Source organism: Corapipo altera, unplaced genomic scaffold, assembly GCF_003945725.1.
Source record: "Corapipo altera isolate COAL_440 unplaced genomic scaffold, ASM394572v1 23b, whole genome shotgun sequence".
NCBI lineage: Eukaryota > Metazoa > Chordata > Aves > Passeriformes > Pipridae > Corapipo > Corapipo altera.
Window position 1 is genome coordinate 13,941,790 of NW_020884885.1, and position 23,522 is coordinate 13,965,311.

At 43.5% G+C, this 23,522-nt stretch overlaps 1 protein-coding gene across 2 annotated transcripts in view; it reads right to left on the minus strand.

The window, feature by feature from the left end:
- Window positions 1–11,537: 11,537 nt before the first annotated feature.
- The window catches only part of PRR5L (proline rich 5 like), a 40,955-nt gene continuing 28,970 nt past the window's right edge, over window positions 11,538–23,522 (minus strand). Inside the window, exons 6-9 of one of the 2 annotated variants that reach the window (XM_027642257.1) lie at window positions 21,937–22,028; window positions 18,502–18,642; window positions 16,134–16,260; window positions 11,538–11,994 (exon numbers count right to left, since the gene is read on the minus strand). In XM_027642257.1, the coding sequence (XP_027498058.1) occupies window positions 11,609–11,994; window positions 16,134–16,260; window positions 18,502–18,642; window positions 21,937–22,028 (746 nt within the window). In that variant the 3' untranslated portion in view covers window positions 11,538–11,608. The remainder of the gene's footprint in view (window positions 11,995–16,133; window positions 16,261–18,501; window positions 18,643–21,936; window positions 22,029–23,522) is intronic. The other variant, XM_027642258.1, reaches the window with a different exon arrangement.

Genomic DNA, 23,522 nt, shown 5'->3' on the forward strand with positions numbered 1-23,522 from the left:
TTGTCCCAGTGAGGTCTTTGTTGCCTCCTGGATCTAGCTGCTCTCCCACCAACTGCAGATGTTTATTCCAGCTGGTGCATTGCCCCTCTCAGCCAGTCACCCAGTGATGAAGGAGGAGAAAAGCCTTGGTCTATTCATGGTCCTGAAGATCCTAGCTGATAGTTTCTGAGGTATCAGCAGGTTTGACTTAACTCAGGCAGACCCAGCAGGTGCTAGCCTAGGGCAAAATGGATTCATAGACCAATACCTATGTTTTCTGGTACCTTTTGTCCAAAAGACTTACCCCACTAAACAGTGAAGGGGACAAGGCATAAACAGAGCAGTGTTTTAGCAGTTGGGTATTGACAATTTTGGAAAAAAAAGCCCGTCCTACATTCCCTTAGCTGATTAGAAGCAGAGGTGATAGCTGTGATAAACTGTCCAAAAATATGAGTTTTCAGTTTCTTAGCCCTCCCAGACAGAACCTGATTTCTATGAAACTCAGCTGATAATTGACACGCTGGAGAAAAAAAGAAAAAAAAAGAAAAAAAAAGACAAGGTAACAATACAAATCTTTCCTTGTCTCACTTGACTTGCAGAGTCCTTACTCCTCTGCTACAGCCCTGTATTGGTAACATTGGTTTTCCCTTCTGTCTTCAGCAGCAGATACTCCTCTCTCTCACTGCTCACTCAGCACCGGGGTGTCAGGTGAAGCTGTCATGTGAAGTCCATGAGTCTGACTTTTTAAGTTCTGCTGCAGTATGCTTGAGTTAGCATTTTTATTTCCATTTTGGTATTCACGTATGCATGCACAGACTTGTTTCTCTCCAAGATTTAACTTTGTTTCTGTCACTGCCTTTCATAAAGTGGTGATTTCAGCCAGGTATGAACTTGGGCTTTGCTAACAGGGTGTTGAGGAGCCGTGGTGCTGCCAAGGAAAGTGACACATACAAGATTTCCTAGTTTCAGTATCACACCCAGGTGTGATAAACTTCACACAGTGTGGAGTTTAGACTTGCCTAAGCAGGTGTGTCCAGTGTGATTCACCTCCTAGAAACAAGTCCTTCAGCTTGAGTTTCTTCATGCCAAAGGCCTTTTATAGGCGTGTACCTGTACTTATCCTTCTAGCTAAAAGGCAGGGAAAGAATCAGTATTTTAAATTCAATTCAGTGATCTGTACAGAGTGTGGATTTGGATCCTCTGGGAATGGAAGGGGTTAGGCTTTAAATGGGTAGAAAACAGGGATCCTGAAAGGTAAGTGAGTACTGTTGGGAAAAGGAAGGTCAGACCACCAAACACCATGACCAAACAATTAGATAGCGGGACAGTGATGAATGCCCACTCTGGATTTCTTGTTTCCTTGTCCACTGCTTTCACCAATGGAAAACAGGGTGTGAATGCAAAAGAGCCATATTTTAATCTCTACCTCTTTCTGGCTCCTGTATATTCTCAGTCCAGTTGTAATAGTCTCAGATAAATATAATGATAAACTCAATTAAAAAATTATATCATGTATATAAAAAATTTTTTTAAATAGTAATATAGTATTTATTTACTATATTAAGTATATACAAATGTAATTATAAATAGATCATATATAATACACTGAGTATCTCTATAAAAGTAAAAACAATAAAAATTATCTATCTTTATAATAAAGATAGCACCAGTCTAGTCCAACTGTCCCCAGGTTTTTGAGACAGAACTGTGTATCCAACACCTTCACAAGTCCTTTCCAAAATGAGAAAGAGGGTAAAAGCAAGGGTAAGTAATTTCATTACAGAATTGTAGTTCCTCGTGGTTCCTTCAAGCTGCGTCTCCAATACTGTGTTCAGTTTTGGACCCCTTGCAGCAAGAAAGACATTGGGGTGCTGGATGTGTCCATAGAAGAGCAACGATGCTGGTGAAGGGTCTGAAGCACAAGTCTTATGAGGAGCAGCAGAGGGAACTGGAGTTGTTTAGCCTGGAGAAAAGGAGTCTTGGGGGGGACCTCATTGCTCTCTACAACTGCCTGGAAGGACGTTGTAACAAGGTGGGGGTCAGTTTCTTCTCCCAGGTAACAAGTGACAGGATGAGAGGAAATGGCCTCAAGTTGCACCAGGGGAGGTTTAAATTAGATATTAAGAAAAATTTCTTCACTGAAAGGATGATCAGGCATTGGAACAGGCTGTTGAGGAAAGTGGTGAAGTCACCATCCCTAGCAGTGTTCAAAAATGTGTAGAACATGGTTTAGTAGTGGATTTGGTAGTTCTGGGTTAAGGGTTGGACTTTATGATCTTAGAGGTCTTTTCTGACTTTAGTGATTCTGTGAATCTATACATGGAATTTTTGTTTTGGTCTTAGTCTTTTGCTCTTTGGGGCCCATCATAACAAATATTTATTTTCAGCCGAGACCTTCCATACCAGTGTACGTTAGCTCATTGTGTTACTCCACCTGCTGTGGGTGCAATACCATGTGCTAGGCTTTCATCACATGCTGTTTTCCTGCCTCTCCTTCAAGCTGGCACCCACTTTCCACAGAAAAACCCATGCATTTTCTCCCCACCTTTTTCAGCAATTAGTGCTATTTTGGTCTGGGGGAAACAAAGCACAAACTCAAGCTGCGTTCCTGTCACTCTTGATCCACCAGAAAGGCTATGTGGATGCACTCTCACACTTATGTTGTTAACCCCAGAGCACGCAGCAACATAAAAATGTACAAAACCTATTCTTCTCCCAAGCCTTTGATCTCCTTTTACACACAGATCTATGTCTTGGGAGATAGTGTGTTTGTGTGTGTGTGTGTGTATTTGTGTGTTTATTTGCCCGGACTTTCAGTTGATGACTTTATTAATTCATTTGCTTGTCCAGTTTCCCAGACACCATTTCTCAGGCCAGGACCCCAGTGTCACTGTTCATCACTGAGTGATGGTAAGTAGCACAGAAAAGAATGTCTTTGAAGAAGCAATTCTGATACAAAGCAAGATGGACACAGGGTGGGGTTTTTTCCCATTTGCATTGTGACCATTAACACTTAGAGCAGTCTGTGCCTGTTGTTACACTATTGATTGACCTTCAGATATGCAAGTGGATCTGCTACTGTTCACTTAACCATCCTATTTACTTGCTTCCCTTCACTTCATGAGGTAAACTTGTATCCAGCTGCAGGCTGAATCTTTGACAGGTCAATGGGGAAATTTGCCCTGTAACAGAGTTCCCTGCTGTCCAGTGACCTAAACAATTGTCTTCGTCCATCCAAGGCTTTAGCAGTATGTTTCTCATGGGCTGTTTTCTAACAGCTGCCATTTTTGGTATCTGTTATCTGTGTATGAAGAAAAAGAAGCCTTAATGGCAAGACCACATTAGTCTCACTCCTACCCTTCACTACTGCCTGATAGGAGACAGGTTGAAGTGATATGCTGAGTACGGCCATGGCTGTTTCTAACCCGAAAGCTTCATCTCCTGTGAACACACCTTGCTTTCCCCACAAGCTGTGCCAGGGACTGCTTGTGATCCTAAGCACTTGGAGCCCTTTCAGGCTTGGCCCATGGGTTCTGCTCTACTCCTCCCAAACCCACATTTTCTGCATTAATACCCTGTTACAACCACTTTAGCACTAAGAAAATTAGCCTTCCAAGCCACTTTGCACCTCTACGCATGGCCCAGGCTGGGCACAGCTCCTGAGCTGGATGCACCACATCACACCAATGTGCACACAGTGAACACAGGGGGTGGGGGGTGCCCACTGTCCCAGACACAGCCGAGGGGAAGGGGGGGCTGGCTTGCAAACAGAGTAAGAGACAGGGAAGTGGCAAAGGACAAATTTGTTTTCCTCTTAGACTCTCAAAAGCCCGTTTGAGGCTCCCCCACTAAGGGCAACTCCAAACAAGCAATATAGGAACAATACCTCTGCAAAGTGAAAATATTCACTCCCTCAAAGGCCTAATTCTGCTCTGCTAGTCTCTCCACAGCCTCTACAAACAACAATATCTGCCACTGAACACACACTCACTTTTTATTTCATAGAGAGCTGAGCCTTTATAGCCACTGCCAATCCAGAGGAGGGGTGGAGAGAGGCCTGCTGCTGCCCCTTGAAGACATCACTGGCTCTGTAAGTCAATCAGCTTATCATGACAATTATTCAGGAAAAAAAATGAGAAGGTGGGAGGAGTACAGATCTGGAACAATTTCCACTCTACACTGTAAACCCCAAGCAAAGGAGGATGGCTATATGGATGCAGACAAACAGTGGATTAGATTAAGCATTGGGTAAAGTCAAAGAAATAAGCTTTTGAAAATGGGCCTTTTTGTTAATTTACCTGACAAGTGTGGGTGTCTTGTTCACAGCAGCTTACACGTTTTAATAAGCTAGGAGGAAGCTTATGGTAAATGCTCTCAGATCTCATTTACTTCAGCAGTTACTTTGTTTTCAGTGAGTAGGACTTTTAAAGACTAAGGGACAGTCTTTGATGGCAATGACTAGATGGTGGCAGCCACATTTTGCTGCAGTTGTTAAAGAAACTCTCCTGTCCAACCATCCAGGAGCTACTCTGGCAGTCACATTCCCACCACTTGAGTTGGGACTGAAGCCCCTTCGCATCAGGTGGCTCCAGTGACCCAATGGGTACCCCACTTGACTCCACACACACACCACACTCACACAGTCAGACCAGGTTTCCTTACTGGTTCAACTCTGTATCTCAGATATCTCATTCTTTAAAACAATTTAATTATGGTGCAATAACAAAATAACAGCTCGTGCCTCTGAGGAGGGATCCAGCTCAGGCTTTTATGAAGAGTCTTCAGTCCTGGTTCAGGTGGTGAGAGTGTGACTCCCAGAGTGGCTCCTGGATAGCTGGACAGAAGTTTTCTTAACCCAGTGCTGTTGAGGCTGAGCTATCGCATTTAACCAGAACTATGGCTGCAGCGGGCAGCATGTCTCCAGTCTGCCACAGGGCTTTCGGGGAAGAAAGTTGTCTAACATTTTAGAGGCAGAAGAGAGACTGATGAGATTCAGTGACAGGCTGAATGGAGGAGCTCAGAGCAGCTCCATCTGCACTGCCAAATGCAGTGCTGCTCAGCCACCACTATCTTCTGAAAAAAAAAACAGGATGGGGGAAAACCACTAGAAATTCCCTCTCCCAGGATGGGGAAAAACCACAGGAAATTCCCTCCCCTCTCCCCTCCCCAGCACTCACTCAAACATATAATGGACAGTGGTTCTGAATCCTCGATGTTTGAAGTCCCAAAATGCACATCAGAACTCCCCTCCCATTCCCACCATGGGGGTTGAGGGGAAAGAGAAATTATTAGAACAGGGTGTTTCTTCTAAATATAGTGCATATACTGCTTAAGGGGGAATTTTCACATGTACCATCACTTCCCTCCTGCAGAACAGCCTCTCTCACCTCTTATATATGACCACACAGTAAATACATAATCCATTAGCCTGGGATGAGTGCGGACAACGACAGTGGGTTTAGCATAGTCATAATGAAGCTGTCCCTCAGAGATAGTTATGTAGGAGACAAGGCTGAACTTGTTTCTGCTCCAAGAACCATTGATAACTTTGTCAATAAGCATTTAGTGTGAAATGGATTAAAAACCCACAGTGGAGAAGAGGGCTGGCTTACTAATAACGGGTGTAAATCAGTCTTGGATGCCTACAGGGTAGGTAATTTATGGCACAGAGTCTGTGCTTTCTCACTGGTATTTAACATACACAAATTCTGTCACTTTCTAGGTAGTCCTGTTGCAGTACTAAATTGAATCTGAGCATCTTGTAACTGGTCTGTCTGCTCTTTGAGAAGCCCAAGCAATTCTCACAGAACTAATTCTTTCAGGTTAAACAAAAAAATTTTTTTCTATTATTTTAGCAACTGCAAAAACTCCTGTACGTGAGCCAGTGCAGCTGACTTCATAAATTCCAAGGTCAGAAAGAATGGCTCTCTGACTTCAATCTATTTTCCAATGTAACAGAAGTTGTTACTGTACAGTCTGTAATAATTATGCCACAAGAATTACAAACAAGCTCTTGGCATAAGCGAGAGTTAGCTTTGAAGCCTAATGACAGGCACTTGAAACAGCAAGTCCCTAAATATTGCTGCAATTTATAGCTACTACAAATCTACTCTGTTCCATTGTAGGTGCTTAGGGTAGGCAAGATCCTTGTCTTTTAGTTTAGTTGTTAGTTTTTGGAGATTTTTTTAAGGAATTTTCTTTCCTTTTGCTCATTAAAAAGTTTGATGATCAAACTATAATTAAGCCTCTACCCTACCTTCTATTATACCAATTATTTGGATAAGGATTAATCTAGTCAGCTATTTCCTTTAACTCCATATATGTCTTCTTCATTGCTCTCTGCCATACATTCTTCCATACAGGTGAGTCTCCTACACACAAAACCATATTTGTTGCCCAGAGAGTGTGTCAGCCAGACACAGCCAGCAACTACTGATGAATAATGACAATTTTCAGTTCGCTTATTTCTGTACTGGAATTGTTACTTCTTTTCATCATTTGGGTTGGTGAAATGCACCCAAACTATTCATACATCTCTGCTGCCACTCCTTGTGTACTTAGGACAGCTTTCACAAAACTTGGAGAAATGCTTGGGGTAGGAAGGGATGAGCTTACACACAGGGGAGAGGTAAACTGGTACAACAATTATACAGCACTTGCTCTTCCAGATGGAAATAATGGTTGGATGTAATTAACAAGGGTACTGCAAGTATCTTCAGGTGCAAGTAATGAATAAAGGGCAGCCAATTCTTAGGTGGAACATGGCAGCTGTATTACAGCATGCAATTCTGAGCACCATACTGATGAGAATGTGCTGTACCTTTGCTGCTAAGTTGCTTTAACAGCTGGTATTTCTGTTTTAAAGCTTTTGTTTATGTAGTTGAGTGGTTGGTGCCCTTACCTGGAGCCGTTGGGATAGCAAGGTGAAGAGAAAGCACTCTCCAAATGTGTGGAAAAGTGAGAATATCCCATTTAACCTGTTGTTGTGCTACCAGATCCGCTTTCCATGCTTGAAACATGAATATGATGATAAATTACCTCCCCTTTGCTCAGGGAAATACCAAATACCCCACTCTTCCCACTTTTAACTAAGAGGAAATTTTGCAGCAACTTTCCTATGGAGCATGTTGACTGTGGGCTGAATTTCCAGCTCACGTACCCCTAGGAAACTCCCTGGGCACTGTGGGGCATCTGTACCAGGGTAGGTCTTGCCTCCTCACCTGCTTTCCTGAGTGGGAAGTGGTGCTGGCTCTGAAGAGCCTGTTCCAGGTGGGGAAGGGGGTGGCCGGGGAATACAGCCAGACTGGCCTCTTCTGGGAGTTTTGATGCCTAGTTTGTGGCTTTTTATAATGCTTACATTTCTTACAGGAGTAGGTGGTTTACCACAAAGGACAAAGAGGATGGGTTTTCCCAGCCTCCTCCGCAGCCCCTTGAAGACACGTCACTGACCAAACTGCATAGGAGATTGGCAGAGCTATGGAGAGGGCTCTGTGAGGAGGGGCCCTGGCCTCATGAACAGGTAGGTGTCTGCTACATTTAAATCACTGGATAAAACACAATCGCTTGCTTCTTCTGGCTGCAATTTTCACAGCTGAAGAAATCTTTATCTGCCTCCAGATTCAGTTGAGAATGAGGAGAGATACTCGCTTTCACTTGTATTGCCCCTATTCTTAAAAACCACCCTTCTTCAGCCTTTTCTAAATATGAGAAAGATCCATCAAGAGTGGGAGTTTGAGTGTCACGAAGGCCCTGCCTGCAGCCTTCTGCACTGGCAGCATTTTTTGTTCTTAGCACAGAGCTTTCAGTTCTGGTTCTGGCAACTCGGTGCAAGTCAGTCTCATCAACTCTGGCTGAGTTTCTAGACTGCTCCCCTCACTGTCACTGTAACACCCTACACACACAATACAGTGTGTGTGCCAGGTCCAGGAGTCCTGCTGCTGGTATGGGGAAGAGTCCAGGCTGGGAAGGAACAGGGAATCCAGTAAGGGAAACCTGTTACTCCAAGGGTACAGTACGATTAAGAAGTTCATACAAGTAAGCACACTATAAATACCACAATTTGTCTCTCACTAGACCCTCAGTTTCTCCTCTCTGGGACACACAGGCTGCCTGCAAGAGCCAAACATTTTCAGTCTGTTGATTCAGTTGTAAGTGCCAAAAGTCCATTCCTTCCAGGTGAACCCATTGTCATTTGGACTTAAAAAAAGGGCAATACCCTACCTCAGCATCAGTTCAAACCCTGCAGTGTTCCCCCTGCTGCCATCAGTGACAGCACTAAGACCTACTGCATTTCTTCTGACTGAAACAAACAAACAAAAAAATAAACCAAGTTGCTGCTGACCTAACCAGGGACTGAAGAAGCTCTACTTGCTGGCAATAAAAACATGCTGCTTGCCTATGGGGAATGTCAGGAAAAAGGCAAGTTGTACTAAGAATAGCTTTCTGCTGAGGTCCCCCTCTGTAAGCTTATGACAGAATTGTATGGATAGAGAGAATTAATCACTTACCTTAAGGAGACTGAGTAAAAAGAGAAGACAGACTCGGTCTTGATGAGAGGTGACTTACTCTAGGTAATTATCAAGGTAGAAGGTAACAGACTTCAAGAGGTGGTGAGAGAAATCCCTTCTTCCCATTCTGACAGTATTTCCAGGAGGTTTTCTCAAGTTGGTTACCATAAAGGTAGAAAAGACCTGCCCTGTGGCCCTGGCTGTGTGACACAGTGAGCAAAGCACAACCCCAAACCAGACCCCTGTATCCAAAATGCAAATGTTTCTCATGCCACAGCTCTGGCCCAGGGACTGTGTTAGCTTCTTGCTTCCAAGGGACTGAGAGCTTCCTCAGTGGAGAGCAGACACTCAGTGCTTCAGTTGCAGCCTCATGCTACCATCATGGTAGCTGCAGGGCACAGCTTTCAAACCACTTCCAGGTTCACCCAGTTTACCTGTAAGAGGTCTGCATTTGCAGAGCCTTGTGCAATCTCACGTGGCTGTAAAAGTGGTACTTATGACCATATACTTAGTGTGGCTTACAGAACAGGTTTTGTTTATTTCAGCTTACAAAGTAAAGCCACCAGCTTTAATTCTGCCTAAAAAACAAAACAGCTGGGGAAGTGCATGATTCAGAGGGCCTGGTGCAAATTTTTGCAAAGTAACAGAGACAAAACCAATATAATTCAAATTATACATATGTGTAAAATTAAAGAAATTCAAGTTAAAATCAGGACTAACTCCTATTAGCCCTAGAGATGATCCAACAATATGTCAGGAAATAAATAAATCATTCTAATCAGCATAAAAGAGGGTATTGCTCACAAATTCAAATGGTTTGGGTATTTACAAAAGTCAAATGGAGAGAGGAGAAACATAAAGAAGAAAAGCATTCATAAGAGTGAACTGAAATGCTGCAGGGTGATCACTTTTCCACATGCCTCAATGCTGCTAAGAGAAGGCTTTAAATCACTGCAAGGGGCAAAAGAAATTACTTTTGAGCAGGACGCCTTCATTTGCCCCACGCTGGAGGGACTGTGCCAAGGTGATACCAGCATGGTCTACTAGGTTTGGCTGTTGGCACAGAGGTTCTGAAGGTTCGTCACAGTCCATGGCCATCCTGGGGCAGAAGACAACAAATAAATTGGCCTGGTCAGTCAGTCAAATTTATGAATAGGAGAGTAATTTACCCTATAATCCATCTGAAGGGAAGATTGCTTAAAGCCACATCTTCCTGCGGCTTAAAGCCACATTCCATGCGACTGTGCATGCTCTGAGGAGGAGGCAGCCAGCACAACTCAAGCTCTGTTCTTCAACATGTAAGCACAGCTGGTGATCAAAACATTTGGTATTTTCACACAAAGGCCAATTAGGGTGCCTAGCAAGGAAAAGTAGGTCCTTTCAATATCTCTTTCTTCATTTGCAAACTACAGTAGAAAAAGCAACAACCTCATTTATAAAGATGGTGTGGCTTGTGCTCGTAGCTGGTATTTCAGGTGCTTTGTTGCCAGATAATAATGCTAGTCTGATTTCTTTTTGCTGCACATGCTACTAAGGCCAAGTCCTGACACGTTGGTACTGTACTTTCAGTGCAGCCAGTGGAGTAGAAACGTTTAGTGCCCAACAGAAGCAGGGCAAATGCTGTAGTTAATGTCAAAGCAAAAAAACATCCTGAAGGCTCATCTTAACCTTCTGTTTCCTTGTCGAGACCTATTTATTTACAGATTCAAGTGGTAGTTTTGTTATGCCCACATTTTTAATGGAATTTGACATTTAAGGCAGCAATTCAGTTCACCTTCAAGCCTGTAATTACACTTGCAAATCTGCTTAGCAAGACATCGGCAGAGTATCCCAAGGGACAGCTTGAACAGATTGGTTCTGTTCCCATAGAAGCAGCATTTGAGTACCAAGTGATGCTACAAAGCAGACACTGCAGTGCCTGCCACAGACACTTGCAAACTGGACCATTCCTAATCTTCAAAATAAAAACAAAATCAAGGACTGCAAAGAGCCCTCACTTTATCTTAAAAGCAATACTGCACTGAGTCAGATACCACTGGAGGTCAGGAGTACTTCATGAATACACCACTGAGACAGGACTCCTTTCTACGCCTCTTTGGTTATCTTTGGTCTCATGAAATCTGCAAGTGCTAAAATTACCAGGGTAGCGCCAAGGATGAAATCCTGTTCATCACCTCCTGGTCTAGTATCATGATGGCCCAGTGCTGAGAAGCACCTCTACGTCTCTTGTACAAATGCAGACTCTGCCCAGCATCTTCTTCCCAAAGGAATCCATTTAGTTGTCTCTTTTCATTGTAGCCCTATCACCACAGAAATTTTGAGACCAAGTTGATGCCAACATGTCAGGATTCTCAGGATTACATTTTATACCCAATTTACACACCCAGCCCTCCTTTGCGCAGTTTATACCACAACCCCCAAGTACGACTGGAACCAAATAAAGTACATATGAAGTACTCAGCTCAGACTCCATGTACACTCAGTTCTCTTCAGGTCTGGGAAAAGAGTAGGTCTGATTTGTTCCAATTTGGGCTTTTCATCCAAGCCCATGGGAGGCAAAGTGAAGGATCTCCTTCTCTCACAAGCCACCTCAGCAGATCTTTCTGCAGGACTCAAATGGTTTCATCCCTGAGTTCAACTTTAAAAGAGAGAAATGCAGTCCTCAACATTCACCGCACTTGTACCAGAACCAAAGAGAACATTTAGCACAGAGGTCTCTACTGCAGGAATGAAGAGCAAATAAGCAGCACAACACTGCGAAAGATGGAGAAAAGCAGAAAGAGGTCAGTTTGTATCAGATCAAAGAAACAGAAGGAAACCTGATGACAAAAGATTTATACTAGTAGAGGGAGAAAGCTTACAGAAGATAGACTGTGCTGTTAAACAGCAAAACCTTTGCAGCCCTCAGTGGTCATTTGGGAGCACCCTGGTACCTCCATCAACAATGATCCTAGACTGGTAAAAAATCAAATCTAGAGAGCATTCTCAGACATAATAATCCTTGAGGCCATTTCAATGACATGAGAAAAATTAAAATTTTTCTTTTTTTTCCCCATCAAGGACAACACAACACTTTGTCCAGCTTAGTGCATACGGTTCTCCACTCTTCAGCAAGACTTTTTCTAGCTGACCGATGTGCAGTTCAGCTCTGCAGAATCTTGCCTACTTGCTGCTGCCACAACTCCCTCTGGCCCATCGGCAATACTGGGCTCACTGGAGCACTGCCTGTGGCTGAAACAAGTGGGCTGCAGGAGGAGGCATTTGTCAGTACTGTCTGATTCCTCTATGACCATTCCTGTGTGCATCATGGAGGCCATTGCCAGGAGCTGGATATCCGAGTGAGCATTTGCAACAGTGTGGCGACGGATGCTACCACATTTCTCCAGGTAAGCCTCACCCTCCTGCTCTGTCAGTGGGGTCAGGGCCATCTCACTGGGCTGCCGAGTCGTCGTATGAGATGGATAATTCAGTACATCAGTCTTAGGACGGGATCTGGAGTACCGTCTCTCTGGAAGAGAAAAAGGAAGCCAGAACGGTCAGTAGCACACAGATGAAGCATTGCTCCAACTGCTAGGCTGGCCTCAGGGAACAGAGAGATTTCAGTGTGCAGCTATAGTGTCCCACCTCCTTACCACTGGAAAACAGTCAGGTGCTCATTGGTTCATACTGCTGGGGATTTGGAAATGAGATCTGCCTCTCCCCCAGTAAGGAGAGACCTCCTGTCCTGCTATAAGGCAATGGTGCTGGTGCCTGTGAGAAAAGTGAGTCAAAAATCACAAGTGCAGCTAAGGGACTTTCTTGAGCATCCTGGTGATCTCCTTCCTTATCCAGGGATGAGGACTGAGTAGGAGCTCTCACGTGCAGGTTCACTAAAATGACTGAAAGTAAAGTGGCAGAAGTCTCCAAAAAAACGTTCAGAGAGGACTTGAGTTGCCATACCTTCCTCTGAAAAATTTCTCTCAGGAGGTGCCATTAGCTGTTGTCAGTGTGAAAGTCCTGATGCTTACACTGCCTCTCCATCTGCCTAGGTAAAGGCCGTTCTGCTGGCATTATCCCACTGTATTTTTCAAAGATCATGAAAGAATAAGAAAACTTCATCCACCTTACAACATGTCTGGTTTGGGTGCTAGACGCAGAAAACACCTAACAGTGTGCAGAAGCAGTCCACAACAGCCTGGAGTAAGGGCACATGAGAGAAAGACAGCACTTGGGGAGCAGGGATAAGGCAGTGACACAGAATTGATGGGTATGGGGTGTACGATCTCCTCAGCAAATCATTAAGGGGAAATAATGCCTGGTTTAAAACTCAGACCCAAGGCACAGCCCCCAGCCCCATATCATGAAGTGCTATTTCAATTCTGATACTGAAAACTTTTAGAAAGGCAGGGGTCAGACTGTGCTTTGGCTCACTCTCACTCCTCTAGCAGGTTGAATCAGACAATATGAATCAGCCAGCACCTGTTGGCTTCCACTGCTGTGCAGCATTGCCATGTGATGTTAAACACCTCCTGTGGTCTATCTCCACAGCAGCTGATAAAGCTATTCCATACCTGTCTCGTTTCTCACCAGTTTCACTGAAGTGCAGGGTCTCATTTCATAAACTCAGAAGGCTTTAAACCATATAAAAGGCTTCCACCAAGATTGGTGAGCATAAGAGAGAGAGTAACAAAATGCAAAGCAAAGCACTTATCACTGAGGTTATAAAAGAGTTTTGGAAGCTTGCATCAGGAACAAAAGCAGAAAACAAACTTGATATTGTTGCAGGGAGGCACGGGTGAGCAGCCAAAACTCCGCCACTGGCAGCAGCCAAGCTATGACAACACTTCACCCTGCTACTGCCAGAAATACATTCATTCAAACTGGGTCATTTTTTTGCTTAGGAGTATGCACAAATAATTTTTGAGGCTGGTTACAATGCGTATACTCTTTAGGTTTCACCTGCAGCTCAAGCCACAGCAAGCTGTAGTTTTGAAGGGCATTAGGACCCAACTCTTTCATTGAAAAAATATCCACAGATGATTTTTGTGCAAGAAAATTAAAATCCTTTCTGATGAGAACCAGGTGAAATTAGGCTAAACCCTGAATATTCATTTATTGCTTTACTTTACCCCCTCTACTTTCTTGACCACAAAAGACAGTCTCTTAAGAGAGTTGTCATGCACAGTTTAACCAGGCATTTTATTTCTATTTTGGTGCCTTATGACAAGGAATATAAACTTGGAAGCAAACTCAGATCAGCAGTGATGTTAGGCTTAATATATCAGGAAATAGGGTGGATGTTTTAATTTTATCTTCTCTCCTATCCCCAATATAAACATTGTTTCTTAGAAAACAGGATCCCTTCAGCATGCTCCATCCTTACAATGCAGGTTACAGCTAATTTACACAGGCAAAGCAAGAAGGGTGCTAACAGAAGAGCGGGTGGGAATATTGTTCTCTACAATTCCCCTCTGTGAGTGGTCCTGTCCCCTTTCACACCTATCCCTGCTGCACTCCTCTCCCACTTTAAATCAAGCTCAAGATACTACTGCCTCTTCTCTGCTGTGTTGAGTTCCCAGCAGACATATGGTGGGTTAAAGTCACCCACAAGAACAAGGGCTGGCAATTTTGAGACATTTGCCAGCTACTTGGTGGGACTCCCACCAGGATGTCAGCCTTGTTGGCCCTCCCCTTGATTCTAATCCACAGGCACTCAACCTTATTATTACTGACTTCAAGTTCTACAGACTCAAGAGTCTCTCTAACATAGAGAGCCACCCCTCCACCTCTCCTACCTTGCCTGTCCCTTCTGAAGAGCTTGTAGCCACCCATGGCAGTCATGTGAGTCATCCCACCAAGTTTCCATGATGGTGACTACATCATAGCTTTCCTGCTGCACGATGGCTTCCAGCTCCTCTTGTTTGTTACCCATGCTGCGTGCATTGGTGTACATGCACTTCAGCTGGGCTGCTGATTTCACTTCTAACTCTGGTTTTCACCCATAAGCTCATCTCTAGAGAACCTGATTTCAACTCCTTCCCCCTTCAAACCTAGTTTAAAGCCCTCTTGATCAGCCCCAACAACTTACAGGCTAGAGTCCTTTTGCCCTTGCTAGATGGATGAAGCACATCTGACTCTAGCAGGTTGGGTACCATAGAATTTGCCCCATGGTTCAAAAAACCAAAGTTCTACCGGTGGCACCAACCCTTTAGCCACCTATTGATAAGACTGGTTTTCCTACTCCTCTCCTCATTCATCCCTGCTACTGCAGGAACTGAGGGTAGTCCACTTGAGCATCTCTTCTCCTGTCCCATTAACTAATCAACCCAGTGCCTTGAAGTCCTTTTTAATTAGCCAGGTACCTCTTTCATTGATGTAATCTCTGCCAGCCTGGACCATCAGCAACAGATAATAATCAGAGAGCTGGATTAGCTCAGGGAGTCTCCTACTAATATCCCCCACCTAGGCCTTGGGAAGACAGCAGACCTCCCTGTGGGATGGGTCTGGTCGACATATAGGGCCTTCAGATCCCCTCAGAAGGGAGTCGCCTACTACAACGACCCTTCTTTTTTTCTTTATAGCTGTAGTTGTAATCCATCTGGTAGATGGGAGACCCTCCAGACAAATCCTCTTCTTGACTGTCTTTTGCCTGACTCTCTGGGTCCGGGGCCTCATACCTGGATACGTGATTGCCCAGCAATCACAAGAGCAAAACTCTTGAGCCACAGTTTGCCTAAAGCGATGCCATGAGTTTGTTACAGGTACAGGTTGTCTGAGTCCTTTTACCACAAGACCATCTTTTCCCCTATGCTTCAAAGGCATAGTACAAGACAGGTTGTGTGTCTCCAGCTTGCTACAACTTGTGTCAAAGCAAACGCTAAAGCTTATCAAAACAGAGGGAGACTAGAGCTTTTTTCACTTCTTCTATTTAAATCTTCTTGACTATAAATCACTATCACTATGCCCATTAGCAAGCCAGTCTCTTCTGGCTGGCCACATGTGCAAGCAGAGCTCCTGGATCATGTATAAAGAAGTTTCCCACTATAAGCATGCTGTTCCTGAAGTGCCTGTTCTCTTACCTAGACCCATTTTTCCATAGTTTAAACACGGATCTGTAATTACTTTATTTTTTTTTTAAACAGGATCCTCAGACCGAAGGAAATCTCCATGCAAGAATTGCTGTAATCCCTCAAAATTAACATGCAACAGTTCTGCAGTTTGCAAAGACTGGTTGATGCAGCAGTGAGCATGGGAATTCAGGCAGATGAAGCAGGGTAGCAAGCAGGGACAGAGAGTGGGCAGGAAAGGACCAGGCGCGGTCTCTCACTGGGGTGGAGGCAGTACCCCAGTCATGGACCAGAGAGTTTTAAATCCAGTCCATCTCCAGAGACAAGAGAGACTCTTCAGGGATGTGTGTCTGTCTGTGTGTGTGTGTGTGCATGCAATGGTGGGACACCAATAGTTCAGTCAGTTATGGAAAATAAAAAGCCCGTCACAAAAATCTACATTCAGAAATATTAACCAGGACCTTCTCAAGGGTGTTTTAGACTTTGTTTTCTGTCTCTCACAGTCATGCACTGTCTCCTTTTCCAGCACAAATGTGCACTGCCTCACATTAATCAACCCGTGTACCCTAATAATAGCTTCTGTAGAATGTGCATGTCTTACCAAGTAAGCAGGTGCTACCAGAGGAGCTGTGATCCTCACACAAACCTAAGTATGGTGATACCACCTGCTTGACCAGTTCTTCCAGCTGTAGGTAGCCCTCACTGGGGCCAGTAGGCTCATGGACACTCTGAAAATCAAACACAAAAAGTCAACATTACCCTTAAAAGATTTTTGGGAAAAGCCTTTGTCTGTCAAATATCTCTGCACTGGAATATCCCAACCATTCTGGTAGACCATGTGCAGCTGATAAGACCAAATGGAGGTTTGTGTGCCATTCAGGTCAAGATCCTTGTTCAAGTCACAGTCATAACCTCGTGCAAACCGAGGAGCCAGCTCTTTTTTCTGACCAAGGGACAGGAAGGTTCAAGGTATGGTCACACTGAGGATGTGCACAGTGTACTGCAGTGATATAATTACACCAGGGCACTTCTACCAGGAAACATCTCTTTGTAGAAAAGCCTTAACACACCTTGGGCAAAGTACTGCTATTTTCCTAGGCAAGACTGCAAGCAAAGCACCCTCTGTGCTTACAGGTATGAAGATGACAGATAACACTAAGCAATTTAACAGTAATTTCAGAAACAGTTCAAACCTAACTTCCTGCAAAGCCTCAATAAGCTTTTTTTCCTCAAATGTGTTGCTTTGAGACCCTCTTTGCTCTCAAGATTCTTTTATTAAAATAATATTTCTAGGAAATTGAGGTATCTCCCACTGTTATAGTCTGGGTCACTGGAACACCGGAACAGTGAGAAATTATACAGAGCTAGGAGCTTAGCCCCTTTGCAATTATAATTGTGTTTCAGAAAGTTTCATTCCTAGACACTCATTACACTGGAGAAGAAATAAAAGCCACCAAGCTGTGTGGTGCTGTCAACATGCTGGAGGGAAGGGATGCCACCCAGAGGGACCTTGACAGGCCTGAGAGGTCCCTGTGCAAACCTCATGATATTCAGCAGGGTCAAATGTAAGATACTGCACGTGGGTTGGGGCAATCCCAAGCACAAATATTAGGCTGGGTGGAGAATGGATTGAAAGGAGCCCTGAGGAGGAAAAGGACTTGGGTGTGTGTTTGTGAATGAGAAGCTCAATTCTTCTCTGGACTTGCAGTCCAGAAAGCCAACTGCATCCTGGGCTGCAGCAAAAGAAGTGTGGCCAGCAGGCTGAGGAAGGTGATTCTCCCCCTCTACTCTGCTCTGGTAAGACCCCACCTGGAGTTAAGTGCTCCCAGTACAAGAAGAACATGGATATGTTGAAGCAAATCCCAGAGGAGGGGCACAAAGATGATCAGAGGGCTGGAGAACCTCTCCTATGAGGAAAGGTTGAGCTGTGGTTGTTCTGCCTGGAGAAGAGAAGGCTTCAGGGAGACCTCATTGTGTCCTTTCAGTATCTGAAAGGGCCTACAGGAAAGCTGAAGAGGGACTTTTTAAGAGGGCATGTAGTGACAGGACAAGGGGAATAGCTTTAAACTGAAGGAAGGTAGGTTTAGATTAGTTATTAGGAAGAAATTCTTCACCGTGAGGGTGGTGAGTCACTCAAACAGTGATGTTCCATCCCTGGAAGTGTTCAAGGCCAGGTTGGATGGGGCTCTGAGCATCTTGATCTGGTGGAAGCTGTCCCTGCCCATGCCAGGGTGGTTGTATCTAGATGATCTTTAAGGTCTCTTCCAACCCAAAGCATTCTATGAATGACTCTATGAACCCAAACAAGTAATATGGCATTTTACAGGACTGTCAGGCTGAGCAATATAGAAAAAGATTAAACAGTTGGTATACTTGGCTGTATTTGGAGTGTTTGGAAAGTAATCTGTTGAGGTCAGGATAAAGAGGATAGTTCTCACAGATCTGGGTCTCTTGGGAGAGGCCTTTGAAAGACGTATAGCATGTACTGACAAAAGGTATTTCTCCTCTCAAGGGCACTGCCTAGCATGTCAGCTAGCCAAGGAGCTGGCACTGGACAGCCAGAAACCACAGCTCATTCAAATTCCACTATCTGCTGTGATGGAGACTCACATTGTCATTGCAAAGCTGAGAAATCAGGAGAACTAGGGCACAAAGAGGCATTCAGAGAAGCTGGGAAATAAAAATTTATGTGAAGAAAGAGTCCTGAGAGACTTCTTAGATAGGGAGGAGAGGTACCAAGAAAATACAAACACCAGTCTCTTTCAAGGCAACATCCTTACCTGTTTCTAGGAAAGCTCAGGACATCCAAATTCAGCCCCCATTTCTGCAGTTACCACTCTCAAATAAGCACACATTATTTCCACTTCATCACACTCTCCACCCTCCCCACTCTCCTTTCCAGTGTTCATGCTAGTTTAATGAGGTCAAGATAGCCAAGTGGAGTCAGACGAAGAGCAGAGGCTCCCCACCTGCAGAATTAACAGCATCTGGACAATGGAAGCTGGAAGCTTTGTCTGGACCAGAGGAAGAATTTCTTCCAGCTTTACTTTTAGTAAGACCAAGTCTCTGAAGCCAAGAAGAGCAATCTGACGGATAGTCAACTCCTGACCCTAAAAAACACAGAAGACAATATCTAAGAGTTGATAAAGGGATGTGCGAGCATTGCACCAACACATGTATGCACACAGACAGGAAGGGTCTGTCCTGCCCATTGCTGCTGTGGCAAAACACCCCCCAGTCACTCAGGTTGAGGATTCACAGTATTCTTTGCTTGGTTTACTCTCAGGCTCTGTCTCACACAAATTCTGAAATAAGCATCACGTCCTCTGAGACACCACTAGGTTTGGAGTGAAGCCAAAAATGGGCCTGTATTTCACTAAAAAGACTACATATTCATGAAATCCACTTGCCATCCAATTTAGTCACAAACATTCAAAGTCCAGGCTGGATGTAGCTTGTGCTTTTGCCATTCAGAGCTGAGAAACCAGAGAAGGTTTGGTAGGGAAAGAACTTTGTACAGTTTATTCCTTAAGTAAGCCTACCTGTGGTCTATATTGGATTCTCTTTTTGCTCAGTATCTGCACTTTAGACCTTGCTGATATGACAAAAATCCACAATTTAGTCCATTACAGACTTTAGGATTTAGGGTAGAACAAAGCTAGCCAGACTGCTTGAACTAAACATCATTTTAAAAAGCATCAGCTTCAATATCCACTGCAAGGCATTCCATGTCCTCACAGTTACTTTTTTAAAATCAACAACACAAGTGAGTATGTCTAACGGATGATGTAATATTTCTCAGCATATTTAAACACAGTCAAACTCCATTTGGCACTCTGGTGTTACCATCTTTCCCGATGCTATGCTTAACATCTGAATGACTTTCTCTTGTCCCACTGCAGCTTAACAGCAGAAATTTTCCTCGCAGCCGTGCCCAGTACTCTCCAGCCTGAAAAGTTTGCCTTGTTCTTCTCAGCAAATTAATCTCTGCCCCATGGTCTGTTTGGGAATCATTTTATGATCTCCATAACACACTCAACATGGCAAATATTTAGCTGGAAGGAATTACCAGCAGTTAAACATTAATTCATAATAGGTTTAATGTCATAATTAACAGCATCATCAATATGTAAATATGAATTAAAGCAAATAGTCTGGAGGGTAGCTTGGATGTAATAAAAGCACTTTGTGGTTTTAAACCACCACAGTGTGTTTAGAAACACGGAGGTGTAGTTAAGACCAGTATGTATCTCAGAACTGTATTTCAGCAGCTGCAAACTTTTTATTTATATCATGCAGTTTAGTCCCATTAACTTCATACCCCATTTCAAAATGCAAACATGTTTCTGTGCCAAAAAAAACAAGATTTGTTATTCTTTTTTCCACATCAATACTCACATCAACAGCTGCAACTATATAAAAGCCAGTGACCTGTTTACATAGTTTCCCTCTGTACAGCAATTTAACCAACCTGGCTGCTTAAAGGTCATATTTCTGCAACAGCTATGAGCCTCGGGTTTAAACTTAGCTGAGATAGGAAGTTACTTCTAGTTACTACCTTTGGTAACATACGCTCACATATTTGGCTGACTTAGTTTCATTCTGAATGGGCAGTTGCTGGGATCACAGAAGAACACAAGTAAATAATCATGCTGACATTTGCAGGAAAGGACAGGGAACCAACAACAAATTGACTTTCCCATCTACCAGAGTAGCGTGCGAAGAACTGCAGCTTGATGAAAGACTTGTTAGATGAGCTCTCTTCACATGTTGTGACACACCACATAAATAGTTACATATAGTTCCCTATTTCTAGGAAAAGTCCAATCTCGTTATTAGGACAGTGGTCTGGGATAAGAGCAATTTCTTATATCTTGTTGCACTTGTAACTGTCTCTGTGGTAGTCTAGGGCAGCTTACTCCAAGTCAAATTCTTGGATGTATTTAGGCAGCTTAATCCATACATTTGTGTAGAACTTAAGGTGCCTACAAAGCTTTAAATATGCTGTCTGTTACCTTTTAGTTCTTCATCCATAAAATAGCAATAGTTGCCTAATGTTACAGCTTCTATGATATATTTTGAGTGACTTAGATATTGTTACAAGGGAAATACAGCAAAAAAATTGTGCTTTCAAAGAATGTCAGTGTCCCATAGTCACACTTTCACCACTATAACCAAGTTACCTCCAAAAGCTGTACCCACAGTGCTGTAATTTTTGTTCAATTTCTGACCAGAGACATTTCAATAGCAGGGGAGTAGATTTTTCTAGTACGTGGCAGAACTCTTAGCATCAGTGGGTATGACACACAGCTCAACTGTTTCCACAGCACACAGGTAGCTACAGTGCAGACAAACCCCTGCCTAAATAGATTAGGTCACTCCCTCACTGTGAATTAGTTGCAAAAGGAGAGAAAGGGATGGTATTATAATTGCACAGTTTTACCTGTCAAACACATACCTTTAAGCATCTGCAGCAAGGAAAGAGCAAAAATAAACACAGTAGAAAGGTTAGAGTCTGTCTTTGCAGAAGTCCTTTCTGGTTTAGGATTAGAGGAAAAGGGCAAGCTTTGAGCTTTACCTGCTGCCTTTTAAGCAATACAAGGGAAAAATAATTTTAAAAGGCTCTGGAAATGATGTCTTGTGGAAGAGGCAAAAGTCAAGAGGAGGAGACTAGCATTTCCAAGAACGTCATTCTCTGCATGAGGTACATTTTTCTTTCCCTCTCATGGAACGTAATTAGGCTGCTCATATAGAAACCCTGACTAAACCTACATTAAAAATGATACGGCTCAATACTTCTGATGGGATACTCAGCTTTCAAAATACCCAGTGTAAAAAGGTCTTACATAAAATCATTCATTCATCTTTAACCCATAGATTTATGTGACCTCTTATTAAAGCCTCAAAAAACCTCAACTGAGGATTACCCAAAAGCACAAATGGGTTATAAGCCCTCCAAAGCAATTAGGGGTGAGTTAAACACATTTTCTCCTGATCTAGTCTTCAGATTTGTCCCTCTGAAGACAAGTTGTCAGTGCTATCATATGCACCAAGAGTGCCAGCTACTTAAAAATGGAAGAACTATAAATGCTCAGAGCTTCAGTCTGGACAGGTATAGTCCAAATAGTTTCAGTGTCCAAGCTTAGCTAAGCACAGAGAGAGGGTAGACAAATGTGAATAAATTGAGCCCAAAGCACTGTGGTTGTCCAAGAGATTTTAGAAATCCTTCTTACACAGTTAATGCTGACTTGGACAAAGTCTGCTTCCTCTCAGATTTAGTTTAAAGGTTTTGACACCTATTTAGCCACTGGCTAAAGAGTGCTGCTGGCAGAGAAGTTTCCATTTGCCATTAGCAAGCATTGCAGTTACATTGCTTTACCTGATGGAGTTATAATTAAGATTACCTGGACCGGGTAGAATATTGCCTGAAGTGTAGGCAGAGTCTCTGTAAAATAGTGATCCCAGATTTCAGATAGGACATCAATGCGATCCTCACCTACAAAAAAAATCAAGTTTGATTTTCCAAATACTCTGTAATTCCTCAGGTAAGACCTACAAACCCACCCTTCACTTTTACAGTTTCTGCCCAAAACTGGACATTGCCTGGCTGAGCTTCACCTTAGCTGGCAGAGACACAAGGCTGCAACCATAAGTTGTTCTGTGGGTTACTGCAAAGAAAACAGTTCTGTGCAAAACATGAGACCAACTCCAAAAAAAGAGTGAAGTCCCTCTTCAACTGGAGGCTTTAAATCCACAGCAAAGGACTGTACAGTCTTACAGCACATCCCACTAGTGGCGGAGCAGCCACATATTAGCAGCTGAATCTGAAAACCAGCAGGTCACAGCCAACATCAACTGATAATCCAACATCATCCAACTGAGTCAGCAACTGGGTCAGGGAGACAATTTACAAGAGCTGAGCCCCCTCTGGCATCCACCAACTATCAAGCAGCAATCAGGAACCTGACAAGACACAAAGCCACTGTGCTTCTCTCAAATGTGGCATTTGCGAAGGTTCCTGAATGGAATTCACTTGTAGCCACTCTTCATATGACTCCAATTCAAACAAACATACCCAAATGTAAGTGGGTACTTAAAATCAAGGCAGATTCCCATGACAAGATTCCCATGATAAGAATACAACCGTGATAAACTTACGCTCATAGGTTTGTTTTAAAAAGCTGAGTGCTCCTCAACATTTGGGCTCAAAGCCTCTGAGTTTTTAGGAGACTTTTCCCAAAGGTGAAAGGTTTGCAGTGTTATTTTAGATACATCCCCAGAAAATTCAGGTGCAAATACAGACACAGGTCTAAAAGTACAAGTTTCTGACAAAAGGATTTTCCAGGATACCTTTCATGGAGCCTTAACTGGAGCTTACATGCAGTCAAGACTCAAGGAGCAGTAATGGAAGACGGACACTCAAGACAGATTTGAAGGCTCAGCGTTAAGGTGACTAAAGGCCCCTCATGAGGAACTGGAATACACATAAAATTGCAACTCAAAGGAGCCTTATTACTCTGTACTGAAGTGCTTTCCCCATCTGGGGACTTCAACATGGACTTTCAACATGCTTGCCCATGGGTTGTGCTGCTTAGGACATAGCCAGAGAGCAGAGAGCCAACAGGACTAGATCCTCCAGACATTTCACTTTGAGCAGAGAGCCCATCAAAAACCACAGAAAGGTTCAAAGGGAGGCTTCACTGTGTCAGGTATGACTCTGGCTTCAAAACTGGAACTGTAGGCAGACAAGAACCCACACAACACCCCCATAACAGCTACCCATTAGCAGCAACAGCCAAGTGTAAGTGAAAAAGACAACAGGAAACAGAGTAACTGAATGTTTAAATTTTTTCCTCCTCTTGCCTCCTCCCCAGGACTGCAATGCTTTGCTGTGTGGAGACAGAATGAAATGTCATAGATCACTTCTCCTTCTGAAGGGGAAGTAGGAACGGTTTGCTTCTTCAAGAAATCATAAATCCTACAGGTGTTG